General features: G+C 44.1%; 1 protein-coding gene across 3 annotated transcripts in view; it reads right to left on the bottom strand.

Annotated features, from left to right (window-relative positions):
- Positions 1-22,130, bottom strand: part of PITPNC1 (phosphatidylinositol transfer protein cytoplasmic 1) — a 358,712-nt gene that overhangs the window by 111,473 nt on the left and 225,109 nt on the right. For all 3 annotated transcript variants that reach the window (XR_003549130.1, XR_003549131.1, XM_006146773.3), the window contains exon 5: positions 21,616-21,687. Coding sequence is in view for 1 of the 3 variants with exons in the window: in XM_006146773.3 (XP_006146835.1) it covers positions 21,616-21,687 (72 nt within the window). In the remaining 2 variants the exon portion in view is untranslated. The remainder of the gene's footprint in view (positions 1-21,615; positions 21,688-22,130) is intronic.

Genomic DNA, 22,130 nt, shown 5'->3' with positions numbered 1-22,130 from the left:
CTACATTTTCCATAAGCACTTCAAACTCAACTGGACAGAAAATGAACTCATCAACCTCTCCTGCCTTAGTTCATTTGGGCTGCTGTAATAGAATCCCATAAACTAGGTAGCTTATAAGCAGAAATTCATTTCTCACAACTGTGGAGGCTGAGAAGTCCAAGGTCAAGACAGATTTGCAGTTTGGTGAAGTCCCGCTTCCTGGCTCTTGCTGTGTCCTCACGTGGTAGAAGGGCTGGGGTCCCCCGGAGACCTCTTTTAAGAGGGCATTAATGTCCCTCATGAAGGCTTGGCCCTTCATATATTTATTTTAAAATGTGTCTTTATTTATTTATCTATTTAATTGTTGTGATTTTCAAGCCGCTGGGTCTGGGACTCAAACTTCAGTCGGCTATGTGGGATTCCTGTGCCTGGCTCAGGTTTTGTCTTTTAAACCTGAACAATTCCCAAAGGCCCCACCTCCTAATACCTTCACTGGGGGGGGTGGAGGTGGGGTAAAGATTTCAGCATAGAAAGTTTGGGAGGACACAAACACGGCGACCACAGGTTCTAAACTACTGAAAAAAGTCCACCTAGCTGGTAGCACTGTCACCCATCTGTGACAAAAACCTGAATTGTCCCAGACTCCTGAGCCCGTTGCCCCACCCCATTCCCACATCAAACAAGAACCAGTGTCATTCCCTCCTCCTAAGCAATCCTTTCCTTTCTACATGAGGTCTTGAAAACTCTGATGGGAATGAGTACTATGAAACATTTTGTATGGATTTCAATTTTTTTTTTTTGCACCAAAATAAATGTATACTTGGATTCCATTTCTCATGCACTTTCTGAAGTCTCCCTCCTTTTTCTCCTGTCACTGCTTTAAACCTTGGGCTGCATTCTCTGTCTTCTGCCAGCCTGTAGAGTCGCCTGTGTTCTCAGCTGGCTGCTCCCTGCACCACAGACCCGCCCTCCTCTTCTAGTCTCATGTCCTCTCCTCTGCTATCTACAGCACCTTCCGGACGATGCTGCAATGACAGTATTGCCTCCCTGCAGACTAATAGAGGGCCCCAAAACGGTTCTTGTACAAGGAACCCATGCACCATTGAGGTCGTCCTCTCTTCTCAGTACTAAGCAACTGGCGTGATGGTAAAGGCACTGGATTCCCACACAGAGGACCAGAGCCTGAGTTCTGGACCTGGTGGCTTGAAAATCATGCCAGGCATGTGTGTGTATGTACCCCAAATCCTGACAGGTGAATGGAAGAGAAGAGACTGCAGCATGGCCATAACCCCTGGGGGTGATTTCTTACTTTCCTTCTCTCTGTTCCTCTCTAGCGATTGCACGTGTCCAATGGTAAAAATCTAAAATAATAATAACAATAACAATAATAATAATGGACTCCTCAGATTCCCCTTAGAAAGTTAAGATAAAGGATTAAAGAAGGAAGTCGGTATTTACTAAATATCTACAGCCTGTCAGGAGATACAATAAGTGACTTCTATCAATTATTTGGCTCACAACATCCTTATTATTTAAAAACTGATTCAAGGGGGTAAGGCAAATCAAGGGAGAAAAGCTTTTAAATTACAAGAATTCACTAGATCTCTGGGAAAAAAGAACGCCCAAGGGAGCAGTCTTCAAACCAGACGATCCCATTTTTTTTTCCCATTCATAATAACGACTGACAGGCAACAACGTGAGTTAATCTAGGTGGGAAACAGGCCTGACTTCCCATCTCTAAGGCAAGTGCCGACTGTTCCCAGGGACACCGTAGGGCCCCCAAGGACATTACCCCAACTCTCCAGCGGCAGACACCTGTTAAAGACCCTGAACATTCTGCCCACTAAAACCACTTCGTGACGTTGTCCAATGTCACCAAGCATCTGTTATCCACAGGGGCACTGGTCTGGTACAAGACGGAGCAGGCAGAGTTGGAAAGTCCTTTCCATCGGCCACTCTTACACAAGTGTGTAATGACCACTTTTGCCCACATTCATTCTGTGCCTCCCAATACCCCATGTTGCAAACCTACAAAGTGGGAACCAGAAGCCACAGTCTTCGGGGCAGTTAGAAAACAAATCTGGCAAAAACAACAATCAAACAAATAAAAACATCGTACTTTCAAAAAGCTGTGCCCGAAAGGAGTCACTAATTAATTTTTTTTATCCTTTGTTATATGAGAGAATTTTTTTCTAATAACAAGATTTTTTGAATTGTAAGAGCCAATGTTAGCAATAGGAAGCAAGAGCAAGATGGTTGTACACTGGTAAAATGCAACTCTGTCAGGCTGACCCACACAGGAAGGTTCTGAGCTCATGGATGGCGACCTCCCCAAATATACCAGACTCTTGTGTGCTCGTGGTCCAGGGCAGGCTGAGGTTGGGAGTGTTATTAAGTGGTATTAAGACTCTGTTGGGGGCTGGGGCCAGCCAATGGCATAGTGATTAAGGCGGTTAGATCCCAAATGGCCAACTGCATGGTTTGACTCCCAGACCTAGTAGCTTGAAAAACACATGGGGTGAGTGTGCATGCATGCACAAAATCCTGAAAAGAGACATGAAGGAGAAGGGATTGCAGCCTGGCCATTCCCCCTGGGGGTGCTTTCTCACAGTTCTCTTTCTCTCTCTGAGATTTTGCTATAGGACACATATGCTCACTGGAGAGACAGAAAGTGAGAAATCATCCCCCAAGAGAGATGTCCATGCAGCAATCCCTTCTCCTCCATTCTCTTCTTGGGATTTTGGGCACACACGCACATGTGCCTGGTGTGTTTCAAGCTGCTAGATCTGGGACTTGAACAACAATCAGCCATGTGGGAGTCCAGCACCTTAACAACTATACCATCTGCTGGCCCCATGACCCAGATGGTTTGAAGCAAAGTTAGTGGGGTGCTGAAGACAAGGCCTTACCCACAGATCAAAGTTAAGTTACTAGAAAAATCAATCTTTCCAGTGTCCTGCATTCCTGAGGACCTTCATCACTATATTTCATATTTCATTTTAATATTTTACTTTAGTTTTGACATGTCAACACAGGTGACATTAATAACAACTTCACACTCATGACAGATTTCTGAACCTAGATGTGAGTGGTAGTAAAGCACTTCAGCACCAAATGGTCACTCATTTGATTCCCCTTGTGATTACTGATTCCATGATGGCATTTAGGTGATGCGCTTCAACATCTATTTATTAATAATCTGACCTGACCAGCAGAGCTAAAGATAATTAAAATTACTCCAGATAATGGTCTGCATATTTCAAAGGTATTTATGACAGTCTCTTTTAAGCTCTGGGAAGATGAAAATGAAACATTTTAGATACAACTTCATAAAGTTTATATCTAATAAATGTATGTACCAAATGGCTATGAAATCTGATGGAATATAAACAGGCTTTCAATAGGTATTAGAGGATAAATATGATTTAAATAAGATTTAGTAGCTTACTATTGTTCAGACAGAATTGCTATCAGTCTCAGAAGATCAAGTATGGAATCAGTGGGCAACAGCTGACACCCGGCATGGTTTAAAAGCAGAGCCTGGGTACAAGCAGAGAAGCAGATGGAGCCAACGATTTCAGTGCATCAAAAGAAAAAAAAAACGCTTTGAAACCATGTCTATTGGAAATCATTAACTTCTTTTCCATAAGCCCAGCTTCTATTATCCCCTTGCCCCACATTTTTTTAAAAGACTAAGATATGAGCTGCAACTTTGTCCTTCAAAGTGTTTATCAGATAGATGGCATCCAGGGATTTTCGAGAGAAATTCATTTTACAAAGAGGATGACTCTGAAGCTAGAGTGGAAGAAGATTCAGGCCGTCCCTTTCCAGAGCTCTATCAAGTCATTTGCATTTCTAGGAAGCTGGTCAGTGCCCTGGAAAAAGTTAACCAACAACCTTCCAGGTCTGAATGACTGAGTCACCTACCGCTCAACAATTTTCCTTAGGCAGAATCCAGCTCGGTGTACACATTTTTAAATAATAATTTAAATGATTATTTTTTTCATGATAGAGAGCACGTGCACACACATGGAAGAGAAGGGAAAAGAGAGTCTTCAGTAGGGTCTTGTCACACCAGAAGCCCCTCCCCATAGCCCTCCAGCTCATCAGGAACATCGGCATCTGGCATGTTTCAGGTCAGCCCGGCCAGGGATGCAAACCCAAGTTTGGCTACGTGGCTTCCAGCCCAGTGCTTTAATATGCTACTTACCGACTGTCATGGAGGCTGCGTCAGTGTTCGTATTTCACATGCAAATACTTTTCAGTGCGTAAATGCACTCATGGTGGACATCTTAATATACTATGCGGAAGGAAGTATCTTGCTGAGTTAATTAACCAAATCTCAGATGTCACCAATTACACCATCAAAAAAAAAAAAAGAGAAAAAAATGGATTGGTTGTATGAAAAAAAAAAAAAAGAAAGAAAGAAAAAAAAAAGAAAAAGAAATGCTCGGGTAGAAGTGGAGTGGTCATTAAGGAGCTGGACTCCCACGTGGCAGACCTGCGCTTGAAAATCATGTTGGGTGCATGTGCATGTGCCCAAAATCTCAAGAGGAGAATGGAAGAGAAATGACTGTGGCCTAGCTATCCCCCCGGGGGGTGATTTCTCACTTTCCCTCTCACTGTCTCTCTTGCTCTCCAGTGAGCATACACCCCATGGCTAAAACTTCATTAAAATAAAAACAAAAAGAATGGGGGAACCAGCAGTTAGTGTAATGGCTATGTTGCTGGACTCCTGCGTAGTCGACCGCGGTTTGAACCCCGGACCCGGTGGCTTAAAACTCACGCTGGGTGCGTGTGCGTGCGTGCCCAAGATCCCGAGAGGAGAATGGAGGAGAAGGGATTGCGGCGTGACCATCCCCCCTGGGGGGTGATTTCTCGCTTTCTGTCTCTATGTCTCTCTCTGTCTGTCTGGTGAGCACACGTGCCCTATAGCGAAAACCTCTCCAAAAAAAAAAAAAAAAGAATGTACAAAATAGTGCATCAGCAGTGAGAGCAACCATGCTGACTATCTTCTATGTGCACCATGGACTGTTCTGAGCACTATTTGAGATGAACACACTTAATCCTCATAAGTACACTAAGAGTAGGAACTATTATAAAACCAGTTTGACAGGGATGCAAGGAGATGAAGTAACGCATATTTAAAAAATTATTAAATTAATTTTATTTATTCATTCGTTTATTTTAATTTGATTAGAGAAAGACAGACAGAGAGAGAGAGAGAACGTGAGAAAGCAAGCCACCAGGTCCAGGACTTGAAGTGTGGTCGGTCATATGGGAGTGTCCAGCGCCTTAACCATCATGCCACCTGCTGGCCCCGAAGTAACTTAACCAGCTGATGAGTGGCTGACCTAGGAATCAGATCTAAATGTACCTGTAGCTCTTCACCGTTCTGCCTCTATCCTGTTGATTACTGTCTTGTACAACAGGACAGGTGGCTCTCACCTCTTGGAGGGGAACTGTGCAATGCAGGGTCCTCTACAGCTAAGGGAGACCAGTGACATCCCGCTCCTCCACTTTGGCAGTGTGAACTCAAATGCCCGCAGGGACATGTGACTCTCAATTCATGCCTGAGGATGCCCATGGTCAGTGGAAAAGGAGTGGGGACTGCAGACACAGGGAAAATGAGCACCTTCACTCCAAAAGAACTCCCCCGATTAATTTCTGCACTTGTGAGTCTCCTAGAGTCCAACTCTGAAGTGGCTCTCACCAAGTGTAACTGAAGGCAAGCGGAAGGAAGAAGCAACATTTAGAGGGCATCTGACAAGCACTGTTTCAGAGGGTCTTCCCAATCTTCCCAACCCTCCTCTAAAGTGGGTGTCATTTCTCCTTCCTACAGCAAGGGAAGTCCCAAGGGTGATGTTACATTATCACTGGGCTACAGAGCCCTGCTCTGGACCCTGTTCGATCCAAGCTGGTGATTTCTCTGATACTAGTACACTGACTGTCCTACTACGTGGGCCTGGCCAGCTGCTAGTTCTAGAGAAATTCCAAAAGTGTCCTCATTGAAAACGCTCCAGGACCCAAAGGGTGTTGGCCAACACGTGTCCACTGAGGTCCCAAAAGCTGAGCTCCACAAACATAAATACAAAGCTCTAGGTAAAAGCCAAACACTTGGAAACAACTCTAACACCTGTGAACTGGAGTTGAGAACGGATCATAGGAAATTGGAGAGGTTTGGGTGTCATAGAAATGAAGAGCCGAATAAATACTTTCTTTTTCAAAACTCAAAAAAACCCATCTAGAAAAAACCAAGGACGGTATAGAAAACAGCCACTACCCAATACTCAAAATGAACTTAGGAAAGAATTCTGCCATATTTGATTCCAATCCCTCCTCTACTTCAAAGAAGTTTCACATTTAAAGCTGAAATCCCTTCTTCCATTCCACCAATCCATACGTATGCACATGTGTGTGTGCATGAGAGAGAGACAGAGAGAGAGACAGACAGACAGGCTCTCAGCAGTCTTGCCATGCTGCAGTCCCCTTTCCCCAAACCCTAGCTCTTCAGGACCCCTGGCACCTGTGTGTGCATTCACACCTGGTTTATTTTCAGGCCTACTCAGGGATCTAAACCCACAGTCAGCCATGTGGAGTCCAGCCTTGTAAGGTAAGGCTGGACAGCTGCACCGCAGCGGCTGGGCCTGGAGTTCATTTCTAAACACGGAGAGAGACAGGGCTCTACCTCTTTTTTCCTTATGAACTGTCAATAGACTCAGTGCCCTTCACTGAGAAATTTACATTTCCGCCCCACTGATTTGAGACACTGTATGTACTGCACACGAACTCCCATGATCAGCCTAGGTCTAGTTCAATCTCTGTGCCAATACCACATCTTTTATATGGCTTTGTCATCCCACACGATGAATCTCCCCTCCTTGTTCTTTGTTTAAAATTTTGTGGGTGACCACTCAGTGGTATGGTGGTTAAGGCGGCTGGATCCCCTATGGCTGCATGGCTCAAATCCCAGACCAAGCAGATTGAAAAAAACCACACTGGGCGTGTGTGTATGTGCACATCCAAAATCACAAAAGTAGGAAAGATGGAGAAGGGACTGACTGCAGTGGACATCCCCACGTGGGGGTGTTTCTCACCTCCCCACCCGTCTCAGTCCAGGGAGTGCATGTGTTCTCTGGCAAAGTTATTTATTTATTTATTTTTGGTGGATATTTTTGGACTTTTTTCTTCCACTTGATTTTTTTGCAATCGGTTTATGACAAATCCTGTTGAGATTCTGACTGGAATTATGTTTAATTTGAAGATTAAGTTAGAAAATAATTGACTTCTTCATAGAACTTTGTCTTCCCATCTTTGAACATGGTGTATTTATATCCCATTTATACCCTATTCAGTACTTACGCTTAATAAATGTACTCAGTGTTTGTAATGTCCTTAAATAATAAGTTTGTCTAAAAAGTTAGATTTGCCCTTTGATGCCCTAAAGCTATTGATGGTTAGATTACTATGTTCTTTTTAAAAAAATAATTATTTTATTTAACTTATTTATTAATTAAAAAAATTTGACCAGAGAGGGACACATGCACACAGAGGGAGGGAGGGAGGGAGGGAGGGAGGGAAGGAGAGAGAGAGCGAGGGAGAGAGGGAGAGAGGGAGAGAGAAAGCAGGCCACCAGGTCCAGGACTCGAACCACGATTGGCCATGGGAGTCCAGCGCCCCTAGCCACCATGCCACCTGCCCGCCCTAGATTACTATTTTTCAATTGCGTATTACTAACACATGAAATACTAGTGATATTTATATGTTGCTTTACTCAATAGTTTTGATTATTTAATTTTTTAACTATTTAAGAGAATTTGTAAATTCTCTTAGATGTTCAGTTTAGACATGCTATGAATAACAATGTTTTATCATTGGTCATATTTCTTATACTATTCTGTTTCAATTTTAATTTTATTTTTGAAAATCATTCTAACTTTATATTTTGGTATGATTTCAAACTTACCAAAAAATCGCAAGAGTCAAATAATTCTCGAACATTTGATTCGCCAATTGTTAACATTTACCCCTTTTGCTTTATCATTCCCATTTTGAGATTACAATGTAGATACCATGTCCCATAACCTCTAAGTATTTTAGAGTGAAATTCCAAACAAGAACATTCACTTATTTAACTACAGAATAATAATCAAATCAGGAAGTTTAACACTGCTATAATACTATTATCTAATCTGCAGTCCATACTGAAAATTCGCCAATTACCTAATAATAGCCTTTGGGGTATTTTTCTCCCGTTCCAGTTCTAGTCTAGGATCACATACTGTATTTTGTTGTCATGTCTCCTTTGTCTTCTTTACTCTGTAACAGTTCCTCAGCCTTTCTTTGTCTTTCGTGACCTCAACCATTTCGGAGTGCAGGCCAGTTACTTTACGGAATTCCATCAGTTCGGGTTTGTATGACGTTTCCCTACGACTAGATTTATGTTATGTGTTTTGTTTTTTTTTTTAAAGCAGATATACCACAGACTTGATGTTGTTTTCTTTTCAGTACATGGCATCATTCCTGATACTGGTTTGCCCTAGGATTTTCAGTACATGATAACATTTCTGATACTGGTTGGCCCTAGGATTTTCAGTACATGATAACATTTCTGATACTGGTTGGCCCTAGGATTTTCAGTACATGGTATCATTCCTGATACTGGTTTGCCCTAGGATTTTCAGTACATGGTATTATTCCTGATACTGGTTTGCCCCAGAATTGAAAATGCCATGGATACTTGGTTAAGGTGATATATACACCAGGTTTTCTACTGTAAAATTATGTAGATTTCCTCTTTGTGTTAATAAGTAATCCATGGAGAGATACTTTGAGACCAGTAAAAATGTTTCTTATCAAACTTTTAAAAAAATTTACTAATTATTATTACTATTTAATCTGTAGAGAAAGAGACATGAAGAGAGAGAGAGGGGGAAAATGAGAAAGCGAGCCACCAGGTCCAGGATTCAAACTCTGATGGGCCATGTGAGAATCCAGCGGCTCAACTACCACACCACCTGCTGGCCTCATTCATCAAACTGTTTTACATACTAGTTTCAGCATTGATGCAATGGTGTTTACATTAAATCAGTCCCTACTATATAGTTGCAAATAGTAATTTTGGGGACCAGCAGGTGGTGTGGTGGTTAAGGCTCTGAACTCCCACATGGCCAACTGTGGTGTGAATCCTGGATCTGGTGACTTGCTTTCTCACTTTTCCTCTCTCTTTCTCTCTTTCTGGTGAGCATACATTTCCTATATCAAATTAAAAAAGAAATAATAATAATAAATAAAATTAAATAAAAATAATTTTTTAAATGGTAATTTTGGGGGCCAGCAGATGGCATAGCAGTTACGTGGCTGGACTCCCCCATGGCTGACTGCTGTTTGAGTCTCAGACCCTGTGGCTTGAAACTCATGCCTGGTACGTGTGCCTGTGTGTTCAAGATCCTGAGAGGAGAATGGAGGAGAAGGGACTGTGGCATGGCCATCTCCCCTGGGGGTTGATTTCTCACCATCTCTGTCTCTCTCTCTCTCCAGCAAGCACATGTACCCTAAGGTAAAAGTAACCACATTTTTAAAAAAAATGGTAATTTCCTTCTATACTTTCTATTCCTTCTACATCTGCTCATTTGATCAAACTAACAATACATAGAAAATAGTTTCAGTATTGTTAGCCCATATAATGATAAGAAACAAACTTCAGTTAGAATTCAATAATTATGTATAATTTTTCTTGTCTTTAGACTGAGGGCATAGGTCAAAATGCTATCAAATTGAGAACTATTTGGGGTCTTTTTTTTTTTTTCCCCTCTCCTTCAGTGTGGTTATTTTATCAAGTTAAAATACAGTTAGGTTCATTTCTTCTGTTTATGTTCTATTTTAGAGTGCCACCCCCCATCAGCCTAATCTCTATTGATCCTTTTTTGTTTTGTTTTGTTTTGAACTTGTTGCTGAGTGCATGTACTCACCAGAGAGAGACAAAGATAGAGAGGGAGAAACCCCTCCCACTTGGGTGTGGTCACACAACAATCCCACCTCCTCCATTTCTGCATTCTGTCAGGATGTGGGGCACAACAGTCGTACCTGCACCTGGAGTGTTTTACAAGGCCCTGGGGCTGATATTTGAGCCAAGGCTGGCCATGTGGGATCTGGCTCTCCTCACCACAAGGCTATGGCACTGGCTCCAACATTCGCTTTACTTCCATTCTTACACAGGAAGAAAACTGGAATACTTCACACATTTGTGTGGTACCATCGTGCTGGGATTTGCTGCTCTATTTACTCCGTGTCATTTCAGTTTTAGAAATGAACTGCTGGGACCAGCAGCTGGCGTAATGGCTATGTCGCTGGACTCCCATGTAGTCGACTGTGGTTTGAGTCCTGGACCCAGTGGCTTAAACTCACACCAGGCATGTGTGCCCAAGATCCCGAGAGAAGAATGGAGGAGAAGGGATTGCGGCGTGGCCATCCCCCCTGGGGGGTGATTTCTTGCTTTCTGTCTTTCTGTCTCTGTCTTTCTAGTGAGCGCACACGCCCGATAGCAAAAACCTTTCAAAAGAGAAAAGAAGAATATGAACTGCCACAGTAGATGATCTTTCCCTTTCCTTATTGTCTGTTCTTATTGTATTGTCTAGTTCCTCTGTAAAATGTTGAGCAGTAATGAGAACAGTAGGCATCCTCCTGTTCTTGTTCATGACTTGGTTTAATGACTCGTGTTTCAACACGAACTTTTGTGAGCATCTTGCATGTGCTAGGTATTCTGGATACAACCTTAAAGAAGAAGGACCTGGTGGTGTCCGTCCTCTTAGAGCTTTAAAGTAACAGGAGAGACAGACAGTTAGATGAGCAGTTATAATACAGCATGGTAAGCGTGAAGAGTGGTGTGGAAACATGTAGGCAAAGTATACAGCCTGGGCTCTCACCCTGAGCAGGGATGCATGCTTAGAAATCTAGTTTGCATCGGGACCAGCAGTTACTGTAATGGCTATGTCGCTGGACTCCCATGTAGTTGACCGCGGTTCGCATCCCGGACCTGGTGGCTTAAAACTCACGCCGGGCGCGTGTGTGTGCGTGCCCAAGATCCCGAGAGGAGAATGGATGAGAAGGGATTGCGGCATGACCATCCCTCCTGGGGGGTGATTTCTCGCTTTCTGTCTCTATGTCTCTCTCTGTCTGTCTGGCGAGCGCACGTGCCCTATAGTGAAAAAAACCTCTCCAAAAAATTAAAAAAAAAAAAAAGAAATCTAGTCTGCATCATCTCTATCTGACTTTTCAAAATGTCGAGACACAATCCTGAGTGTGAAATTATTCAGGGAGAATCTAGGGATTTTTGCAATTCAAAAAACCCTCTTCTTCCTAAACACCTTTTGGGTAAATAGAATCAATGTTGACATTGATAACAGTTATGATTAGGAAGACTCGTTCTCTGTTTCATGAATAAAATCAAGACATCACTGAGAAGAGAGAGAAGATAGAAAACTCCTGCTTCACAACTAACAACAACAACAAAGAAAGATTCATTGCATGACCTTGAGCAAGTTACGCGATAGCTCATTGCAGCATGGGACTAGTTCTCCAATGTTTGTAAGATTTTTAAAAAGAAGCCAGAAACACATGTATAAACAAAAATGTCTTTGGCTGAAACATATGGGAATAAGAGTATGTTGCACAATATTTTATTCCTAACTATGTCAACACGTATCTCCTGAGAACGAGGACATTTTCCTACACATCTGCAATGCAGTGATCACAGGCTGGAAGTTGAACATTGGTTCAATACTATTCCATATTATTGTAATACGCAGTTCATATTTAAAGTTTTCCAACTGTCCTAATATCTTTAATTGCCCTCTGTAACCCCCACCCCATATAGGATCTAATCAAGGACAAGGCATTAAATTTAGTTGTCAAGGGACCAGCAGTTAGCGTAATGGCTATGTCGCTGGACTCCCATGTAGTCAACCGCGGGTCCCGTCCCGTACCCGGTGGCTTAAAACTCACGCTGGGCGCGTGTGCGTGCATGCCCAAGATTTCAAGAGGAGAATGGAGGAGAAGGGATTGCGGTGTGGCCATCCCCCCTGGGGGTTGATTTCTCGCTTTCTGTCTCTCTGGCTCTCTCTGTCTGGCGAGCTTACGTGCCCTATAGCAAAAACCTCTCAAAAAAAAAAAAAATTAGCTATCAAACTTCTTGAGTATCCTTTAATCTCAGACACTTCCCCAGATTTTTGTTTGGTTTTGCTTTTCTCTTTGTCTTTAATGAAACTTATTTATTTATTTATTTTTTATTAAAAAAAATTTTTCAGGATTTATTTATTTGCCATAGGGTGAGTACACTTGCTGGACAGAGACAAAGAGAGAGATAGTGAGAGGGAAAGTGAGAAATTATCCCTGGTCAACCGTAATCCCTTCTCTTCCATTTTCCTCCTGGGGTTTTGGGCACTTACACACATGTGCCCGTGTGATTTTCAAGCCACCAGGTCCAAGACTTGAACCACAGTCAGCCAAGTGGGCGTCCAGTGCTCTAACTATCACACCACCTGCTGGTTCTGACAAGTTCATTTTTGAAGATTTTGGCCAGTTGTTTTGTGGAGTGCTTCTTCAACTTGCATTTTCCTGATTATCTCCTCGTGACTGATTTGGGTTAAACATCTTGGCAAGGGTCACCCGAAGGTGGCACGGTGTCCTTCTTAGTGTGTCACAACGGGAGACATGGGAGGTCAGTTTGTTCTGTGATGCAACATTTGCTTACTCGACGGTATCTGCTCGCTTTTTTCACATTTGTAACGAATCCATGGTTTCTGGGGTGATGCTTAAACACAGTGTGAACACCCTCTTCCCTGGCACTCCTCATGCTCAATGGTTTTAGCATTTACTGGTCATACTTCTGGAGTCTGTTATTATTACACGCAGCAGCTGCAAAGTGCTCATCCAGACCTTGATGCTCGGCACTGCTCTTCTAGCGCTGACCTCCAGCTTCTCAAACATGGTCTAGCACCGCTTCACTGACTACACTACTTTTAACCACCTTGGTTAACTGTCTGCCTCAGCCAGCATGCCAACACGCTGGCATAGACCGGTCTTTTGGGATTGATCACAGCACTGGTGAACTAGGCCTTGACAGAAAGCACACACTCCTCGAAGCTGCCTCTGTTAACAGTGGCTCTGGCTTCTCTGCATGCAGAGGTAAGGGCAGCTGCACGGTGAGCACGCCACTGAGAACCAGAGGCTAGCCTCATCCCAGTCCCACACTCCTCCCACTCCGGTGGTTTCGACGTCCAGCTCTCAGATCACAAATGCTGCCACACAGCAACGGCCACACCTTAAGGAATCAAACATGATCTGTTTCCCATTGTCTGCAAAATGATAACCATCAGACACTGACTGAATAAGGACACTGACTTTCTACTTCATGGACCAAAGTGGATAATCGTCCTTCCAAACTGCAAATGGGGGTGTTTTGTGCAGTCTTCTTTTTAGCACGTACTGGCTTATTAGAGAAAATTGCAGAATTTGTAGGTGGCTGGTTATAATAATCGAAGGTTAAAAACAGAACCATAAAAGTTGACATCAGAGATCATGTCTAAAAATAAAGCAAATACTTCTTTTCCTTCTATAATCCTCAATTAGAAGCCATTTAGGGAAAAGATAATCAGCTCCAGAGACCTGTAAATATGGATTCTACAGTTCTCACTGGCACTCTGCTTTACACATTAAATTTAGTACATTTTAAAATGTGTTAATATATTATCTTACCCTACATCCATGCATGTTGTGCTCTTTTTTAAAAGTGTGTTTATTTTATTCCCTTCATGAGAAAGATTTTGTGAGAGAGAGAGAGCCAGGTATGACAGGGTCTTGTCATGCCATGATCCCCTCCCCCAGCCTTCCAGCAGCCAGAATCACTGGCACCAGCATGCACCTGTGCCCAGCGTATTTCAGGCCAACCTGGGATATAAACCCCAATCAACATGTAGCTCCAGCATTGCAGAGTGGCATGCGGTCAGATGTGCCACTGTGGCTAAATCCATGTTGCCCTCTTGATGTCACTAATACCAATACTAATAATGAAATGAACCTTATGATGACTGTTGTTAACAACAAATCCTCAATAAATACAGCTCTCCCTAAATGATGAAATTCCCTCTTGGTTTAGCAGGTAACTTGCAGGGGAAGCTACTTGTGGTCAGGAGAACTTTTCTGGCCATCTTTCCAATTGCCACTGGGTACATGCACCTGCCAGAAAGAGACAGCGAGACAGAGAAAGGGAGAAAGCACCCCCCCTCCCGCTGGGGCATGGTCATACCACAATCCCTTCTCCTCCATTTCACCAACTTGAGCTGTATTGAGATGTTTATGTAATTTATCTGAAGGAAGTAACCAGGAGAAGAGACGACTTCTCTGGAAATTTTGTAGCTAGCAAATGAGAGTCTAATTTTCTAAAACTGAGCACGACGCGGTGACTGGAAATGAGGCTTCATCAAAGAGTAAAGATAATCATTAGAAGCTAGACTTCAACACCATTGGAAGGTCTTTCTCAGGACTTGGTGTGTCCCAGAAGCATCCAGAACCTTCTCTTTCCTGTCACTCCTGTCCCTTGCTAATCTCACCCATTGCCATCTTGGAATCATGAACTACACCTCTCTCTGAGCTCCAGGGTCACATGTCCAACTCTTCCTGCCATTTCCACTTGAAAGTCTCAGTGGTGTCTCAGATGGATGCTGTCTCTGTGGCACCCCTGACTCTCCCCTCCTTTCCTTCTCCTTCTCTGAAGAGAACCTGCTCACCATCCACTGTTCCCCACGATGGTAAGGGAGCTACCACCCACCCAGGGTCAACAGTAAAGCCAGAAACCTTGCGGTCATCCTTAACCTGACCCCCTCAAGAGCCCCACATTGATTTCAACAGAGAGCTGTCTGTTTTCAAAACACACCCACCCCTCCCCTCTTCATCCACAACCATCTTTCAGCCCAATCCATCATCTCGGTCTGGGTTCTGCAAAAGCCCACCAAGTGGACTCCCTGCTCCATCCCTGCTGTCCTGCCACTCGTTCTCCACAGAGGGGCCGGGGAAAACACTCGGAACATCAATCACCCAACACAACATGGTTTCCTAACTTGAATTTGGAACAGAAAAAGAAAAAAGGACATTAGTGGGAAAATTGGTGAAATTCAAATAAAGTCATTAGTTTTTGATATATACATCAAGATTAGTTAATATTAGCAGAAACTGGGTGAAGGGTAGATAGGAACTCTCTGCATTATCTTTGAAACTTTAGTGTAAATTTAAGATTATTCCAAAATTAAACGTTTATTTGAAGGAACTGGACACTTACGTAGCAGTTCTGCAAGGCTGACTCACGCGGAAGGTTCTGGGTTTGTGTCCAGAGACCTTGAGTATGCCAGTCAGGCATGCGCCCACAGTCTGGGACTTGTTTGTGCTGGAGTGGGACCTGGATCATGGCACTGGGATGCAGTTGAGGGTGCTTTCTCTCTCTCCCTCTCTCTCTCCCCCTCCCCATGGGAAAAATAAATAAACTTTTTTTTTTAAAAGAAAAACAAGCTCTTAGGCAAAGTGATTTTGTACTTTTTTTTTTAAATTGACGGAGGGCATGTGCACTTTCCAGAGAGACAGAGAAAGGGAGAAGGTACCCCCACCACAATCCCTTTTCCTCCATTTCTCCATCTTGTTGGGATTTTGGGTGCACCTGTCCTTGTGCTTGGTGTGTTTTTCAAGCTCCTAGAACCAGGATGAACCGTGGATGGCCATGTGGCATCTGGCTCCCTTAAGCCCTGGACTCCAGGATAAACCCGGCTACTCTTTTTATAATGGTATTGCCTAAAAAACCTGTTAAATGTCGCTTAAAAAAAATGATTGGGACCAGCAGTTAGCGTAATGGCTATGTTGCTGGACTCCCATATAGCTGACCGTGGTTTGTGTCCTAGACCTGGTGACTTAAACTCACGCCGGGTGCATGTACGTGTTTGCCCAAGATCCCGAGAGGAGAATGGAGGAGAAGGGATTGTGGTGTGGCCATCCCCTTGGGGGGGGTGATTTCTCACTTTCTATCTCTCTGTTTCTCTCTGTCTTTCTGGTGAGAGCACGTGTCCTGTAGCAAAAAAAAACCTCTAAAAAAAAAGAATTATTTTTATTTAATTCCACTTATTATTTTTTAATTTGACCAGACACAGACAGAGAGAGAGAAGAAGGGAAAGCAGGCCACCAGGTCTGGGACTCAAACTGTTGTTGTTCATGTGGGAATTTAGTGCCTTTAACCACCATGTCACCTGCTGACCCCAAATGTCACTCTTAATGCTCTGGCCAATGGTTTTCTTTCCTTTTTTATTTATTCATTTTAATTTGTCAGAGGATACATGTGTATGCTGAAGAAAAAGACAGAGAGAGAGAGAGAGAGAGAGAGAGAGAGAGAGAATGTATCTCCCATGAGGGACGGTCATGCTACGACCCCCTCACCTCCATTTCTCTCTCCTTCTGGAATTTTTGGGCACACGCTACTGGGATCAGGACTCAAACTCCACCTTGGGAGAACCAGCTACCTTAACCACCAGGCCATGGGCTACCCTATAGCCAAAGGTTTTCTAATAGTTTCTGGAATGAGATGAGACTTCAAAAAGTTTATAAAAAATAGAATTAACGTACGAGTTTATTTTGGTACAACAAAATTAATCTGCGTATGATTTTGTCATTAGATGCATGCCCGTGAACTTTCTGAAGGTCCCACATAAGTTGGGATGGGGCAGGGGTGACAGCCTTTGCACTCACTGCCTCTGTACTAGTGCGCTGGGGCTGCCATAAAATAAGAGGCTTAAACAAGAGAACTGAATCGTCTCACGACTCTGAAGTCCAAGACCAAGGTGTTGGCAGGCCGGTTTCTCCGGAGGCCTGTCTTCTAGGCTTACAGATGGCCAGCTTTTGCTGAGTCTCCACAGCGCCTCTCTATACATGCGCTCTGCGCAGTGTCTCGTTGTGTGGCCAAGTTCTCCCTTCTTACACGGACACCAGTCATATTGGATAAGAGCCCAGCCTAGTGGACTCACTGTCTTCACCTCTTTAAAGACCCTATTTCCAGACACCATCACATTCTGAGGACTCCAATATATAAAGGGGAAGAGGGGACACAAAACTCAGCACATCACAGTCCCCTAGCCTGGAAAACCCTTTCGATGACTGGCTCTTTCCCATCTCAGGTCTCTCCTGGACTTGTCATCTCTTCTAAGAGGTCTCTTCTGACCATGTGGCTTCAAGCTGAGCCCTGCCCCAGCCTGTTTTTGCCTTCTTAGCACTTATTGCAGCTGTAATTCTTTTGTTTACTTGCTTATTAAATCTGTCTCCTCCCGCTCCATGGGTAGCGAAAGGTGGGTCTGAATCAACGCTGTATCCTTAATACCTGGCACATCGTAGGGCCTCAAAATTTACTGAACACCAAATGGTTTATTGAGAATTCAGACGAAATCAGAGTCTCATTAGGAAATCAATGTTAACACAGATAATCCCAAGGAATGACCATCATGGTAGCTTATATCTGCACAACACTTTACAGTTTCTGAAGCCCTCTCACGTAAACTCACCTCTATGCATCCTCCACTCTGATGTGCACTTTATTTATCCCATTTTCTTGATAAAAACAAAAAAAACAAGACTCTGACTGGTTAAGGGAAACACTGAAGGCCATATAGCTGGAACTTCAATACTGAGTTTTTTTGTTTCACAAAGAACAACCCTCTGTTCTTTTCTTACAACAGAGATGAACTAGAAAATAAATAAATAATTCTAATAAGTATAATCCTACTAATTCTAATAAAATAATTTATTAAAATAAATAAGTAGATTCTAAATACTTTGTTCAGGTAATCTCCAAGGAGAGTTCCATGAAAGATGGTGTTTTGCTCTTCCTTGCTGAGGAATAAAGTCCTTGACAATATGCAGCTAACAAGATTATTAAGGCCCTTTTATTGCATGAGTGTGTGTGTGTGTGTGTGGGGGTAGGATGATGGTTCTAAACACACTTTTTGTAAACTGTTCTATTCCTAGGAGTATGAAGAAGTAAAGGCATTGGGAGGATTTTTTTTTTTAAGGATTTTCAGTTGGCTTCAAATAGTACTTAAATCTCCTTAAATCTATAGTTCTCAACCTATCGCCCCTTAGATTCACTAAAGGGAGCTTTCAAAATCCCAGTGCCTGAGTCTCATCCCAGACAAATGAATCAGAATCCCTGGGGATTTTATGGCAGCACCAAAAATAGCTAAAGCATCCTGGGTGAGTGTTAATACACAGCCACAAACGACATCCACTGCTCTAGAGCCTCTAGGACGTAACCTACACCCCCCTAGGGGAACGTAACAGGCTCTGCGGAGGAGGCGCTAAGACGGTGTCCACTCCCAAGGGGAGAACTCTGCATTCTGGACGGAACTGTACATTGGCAGGTCTAGGCCAGTTTGCACCTACGACCAGTTGAATCAACTCCAAGCCGGGTGCAATGGAGGTTGCTAACATTTCCCGGGTGAGTTCAATGTGTAGTCAAGGCTGAGACCCACAGCTTAGAGGGTGTCTGCTTTGCTTGAAAGAGGAAGTAAAGGCAGGGCTGCCCCATTAACTCTGTGGAAGGCCAGTAACCTGGCAGCAGCTGTCACACAAGCAGTCTCTCCTTTAGCTGAACCAGGCGCTGCTAAGCACGGATCTCCCAGGTCTAGATTTACGGCCTTGGACAAACAACCGCAACTTGCCTTGGCATGGAGCCGGCCTCCCCGCGCTAATTAAGGCCTAAATAATTCCCATCAGTGCGTGCATAAAATAAATAGGCCTCAATTTAAGACAACTTCCCCATTGTGTCCTGGTTAATGTAATCAGTTTGCAGGTTTTCACCATCATAAATATGCTAGCTTTATTTTGAACAAGAAGATATTTACAGTTAGTCATCCTGCTCCTTAATTTTTTAAAAAAATAGATATTGAGTCATGTAAAAAAAATACTTATATGGTAATGGATAATAAGATAACAGCATGTCCTCTTCAACCACTAATCAATACGATTATCACTAGTGTCTTTCAATTTAATTATTGCTTCTTATCGCCATCACTTTCATTAAATTTTTGGCAGGCAGGGGAAGAAACAGGGTGCAGATAGCAGTATGAAGGATGATCGCTAGATGATAAGACTAAACACTCAGAAAATGCAAAGAAATGAGCTGATTTTATTAAATAACATGGAAACGTGGAAGGTAGTGCAGTATCGAGACCAGAGAAATCTCCACTACTGCACTACCGTCCCTGGTAACTCTGCTCCCTGCCAAAACTCTGTAATCCATCCTGGACAGAAAAAGAGCACGCTAGTGTAGGCTGCAGGCTTCCAGCTCTAGTTTTGAATCCTGGGCAGGACAAAAGTTTGTTTCTAGGTTTTTGCCACAGGACATGTGTGTTCATTGGAAAGAGACAGAGAGAAGGAAAGTGAGAAATCACCCCTGTGGGGAAACGGCCATGCCGCAATGCCTTCACATACAAATGCCTAGCATGAGTTTCAAGCTGCCAGGTCTGGGACTCAAAGCATGGTGGGCCATGTAGGACTCAAGCACCTTAGCCACCACACCACCTGCTGGCCCTTCCTTCCTTTTTAATTAATTAATTAATTAATTAATTTTTAATTGTTAGAGGGCACTTGCATTCACTCGAGAAGCGGAGAGGGAGAAAGCACCCCCAGAGGGGCATGGCCATGCTGTAATCCCTTCTCCTCCATTTCTCCATCTTGTTGGGATTTGGGGCATCTATGTACATGCATGTGCACAGTGAGTTTTTGAAGCTGCCAGGGTTGAGATTCAAACTGCTTGACTGGCCATGTGGGAATCTGGCTTCCTTAACCACTAGCCTAGGGCTGGCCTCAAAGCTATCTTTTAATAATTAAACAATCCACAGAGAAATGCATATATTTCTTTCTTCTTTTTGAGGTTTTTGCTATAGGGCATGTGCGCTCGCCAGAAAGACAGACAGAGGCAAAGAGACAGAAAGCGAGAAATCACCCCCCAGGGGGATGGCCACGCCACAGTCCCTTCTCCTCTTGGACACGCATGCACCTGCACCCAGGGTGAGTTTAAGCCACCAGGTCTGAGCCTCTAACCACGGTTGACTACATGGGAGTCCAATGACATAGCCATTACACCAACTGCTGGTCACAAGAAATGCATGTATTTCTTATGTTCTGATTTTGAAGCATTCATAAGATTGAACAAAAACCTATGCAACTCTCCTTTTCTGCCTCTCTGGGACCAACCTGGAACCAGCTGGATGACCAACTGCTGCTGCTGCTGCCGCCTGCTAATTAAAGAGGATGAATTAGTTGAGGTGAAGCTGGGCTGTTTGGCCCGGTGGCCCTGGAAGCAAGACCTGAGGCTCTAAAGTGCAAAACCAGACAGAGGCTGAGGTAGAAACTTGGACAAAAATATATAGCATAATCATTATGTCGCTGGACTCCCACATAGTCAACCATGGTTCGAGTCCTGGACCCGGGGGCTTAAAACTCACACTGGGTACATTTGCGTGTGTGCCCAAAATCCCGAGAGGAGAATGGAGAAGAGATTGTGGCATGGCCGTACCCTCCCAGGGGGTGATTTCTTGCTTTCTATCTCTCTGACACTCCAGTGAGTACACATACCCTATAGCAAAAATCTCTCTCTCCCTAAACACACACACACACACACACACACATTTTGGGGTTCTTCAATGTAACAAAATGGCTGGACTTGGATTTGGGCAAGTTGGGGTGTCATGACAGAGGGAAAGTTACAGGCCCTGTGGGCTGTCTTGGTGTCAGCAGGCTGGGGACAAGGATTTGCAACGCAGAGTCCAACAGCTGGCATTTCTCCCAGAGGAGGCAGATGAGCTGGCAAGGACTGCACAGGGTGCCCAGTGGCCCAGCGCTTCCTCACAGCCAGCTTATCTCAAAGGGGCTGGCCCTCGGCATAGGCAGGGGACACTGACTCAGTGTACACATGAAACCTGACTCAAAGGTGCACAGCCTGGTAGTTTAAATTCCTGGAAGAAGAGTAAAAGGAACTTGGCACCTGCCAAAGAAGAGGATGTGATCCTAAGTAATAACCATGTGTATTTTTGACTATTTGAAATGAGCAGAGGGGGTAAACCAGAAGATTCCAGTTGTCCCATCCAACCCATAAGGGTCACAGTGAGGCCGTGCATCCTCTCTGCTCCCCCACCGATGGGCAGCTGCTTTGAACTAACCCATGGGAACAGAGGCAGAGAGAAAAGGAGAGAGAGCAAAGGGATTTGTTAGGAAAGACTAAAATGCATTTTAAAAGTTTCCCCCATATTTTCAGACTGTGGCAGGAAAAGCACTCCCGTCACCTGCTCCTTATCAGTCCTCTTCCTGAGAGTCCAGAGCTATGTCAGCTGGTCAAGCCCGTTTCAATATCCAGCGACCACCACTGCAGGTCACAGAGATTCTGCACCATGGGCAGAAAGAGAAGCTAGGCAATGAACAGTTCCAGGGAGAAGTTCCATAAACAACCCCGGTAGGTAAAGGCCAGAATGCCTGAGGTCCCAGGTGTAGGCGCTGTGTGTAGTCGGCCTTGGAGCCCCAGAGGTGGGCACCGAGGAGCGAGGGGCTACTCACGCTGTCATTGCTTCCTTTGTTGTCCTCATACTTGGTTTCTATGTGAATGGAGAACTTCGGCAGGAAGGAGCACTGTGGAGAAAAAGCCAACGTTAGCATGACGTTTCTCCTCTCCCCACATCAGTACAGTCTCCGGGTGCTTTCCTGACCGTTTGGCTGCGGGCACTGTTTTAGAGCAAAATGTTAAAGTGCGAGGTTGATAGCCAAACTCAGACAAGAAAAGCTGCCACTGGGAATGCGAACACAATTGCATTCAAAAGTCAGGCAGAGGGAACCAGCAGTTAGCGTAATGGCTATGTCGCTGGACTCCCACGTAGTCAACCGTGGTTCGCGTCCTGGACCCGGTGGCTTAAAACTCACGCCGGGTGCGTGTGCGTGTGTGCCCAAGATCCCGAGAGGAGAATGGAGGAGAAGGGATTGCGGCGTAACCATCCCCTCTGGGGGGTGATTTCTCGCTTTCTGTCTCTATGTCTGTCTCTGTCTGTCTGGCGAGCGCACACGCCCTATAGCGAAAA

This window comes from Tupaia chinensis, unplaced genomic scaffold, assembly GCF_000334495.1.
Source record: "Tupaia chinensis unplaced genomic scaffold, TupChi_1.0 Scaffold000187_1, whole genome shotgun sequence".
NCBI classification, from domain to species: domain Eukaryota; kingdom Metazoa; phylum Chordata; class Mammalia; order Scandentia; family Tupaiidae; genus Tupaia; species Tupaia belangeri.
This window is presented reverse-complemented; position numbering and strand designations above follow the sequence as displayed.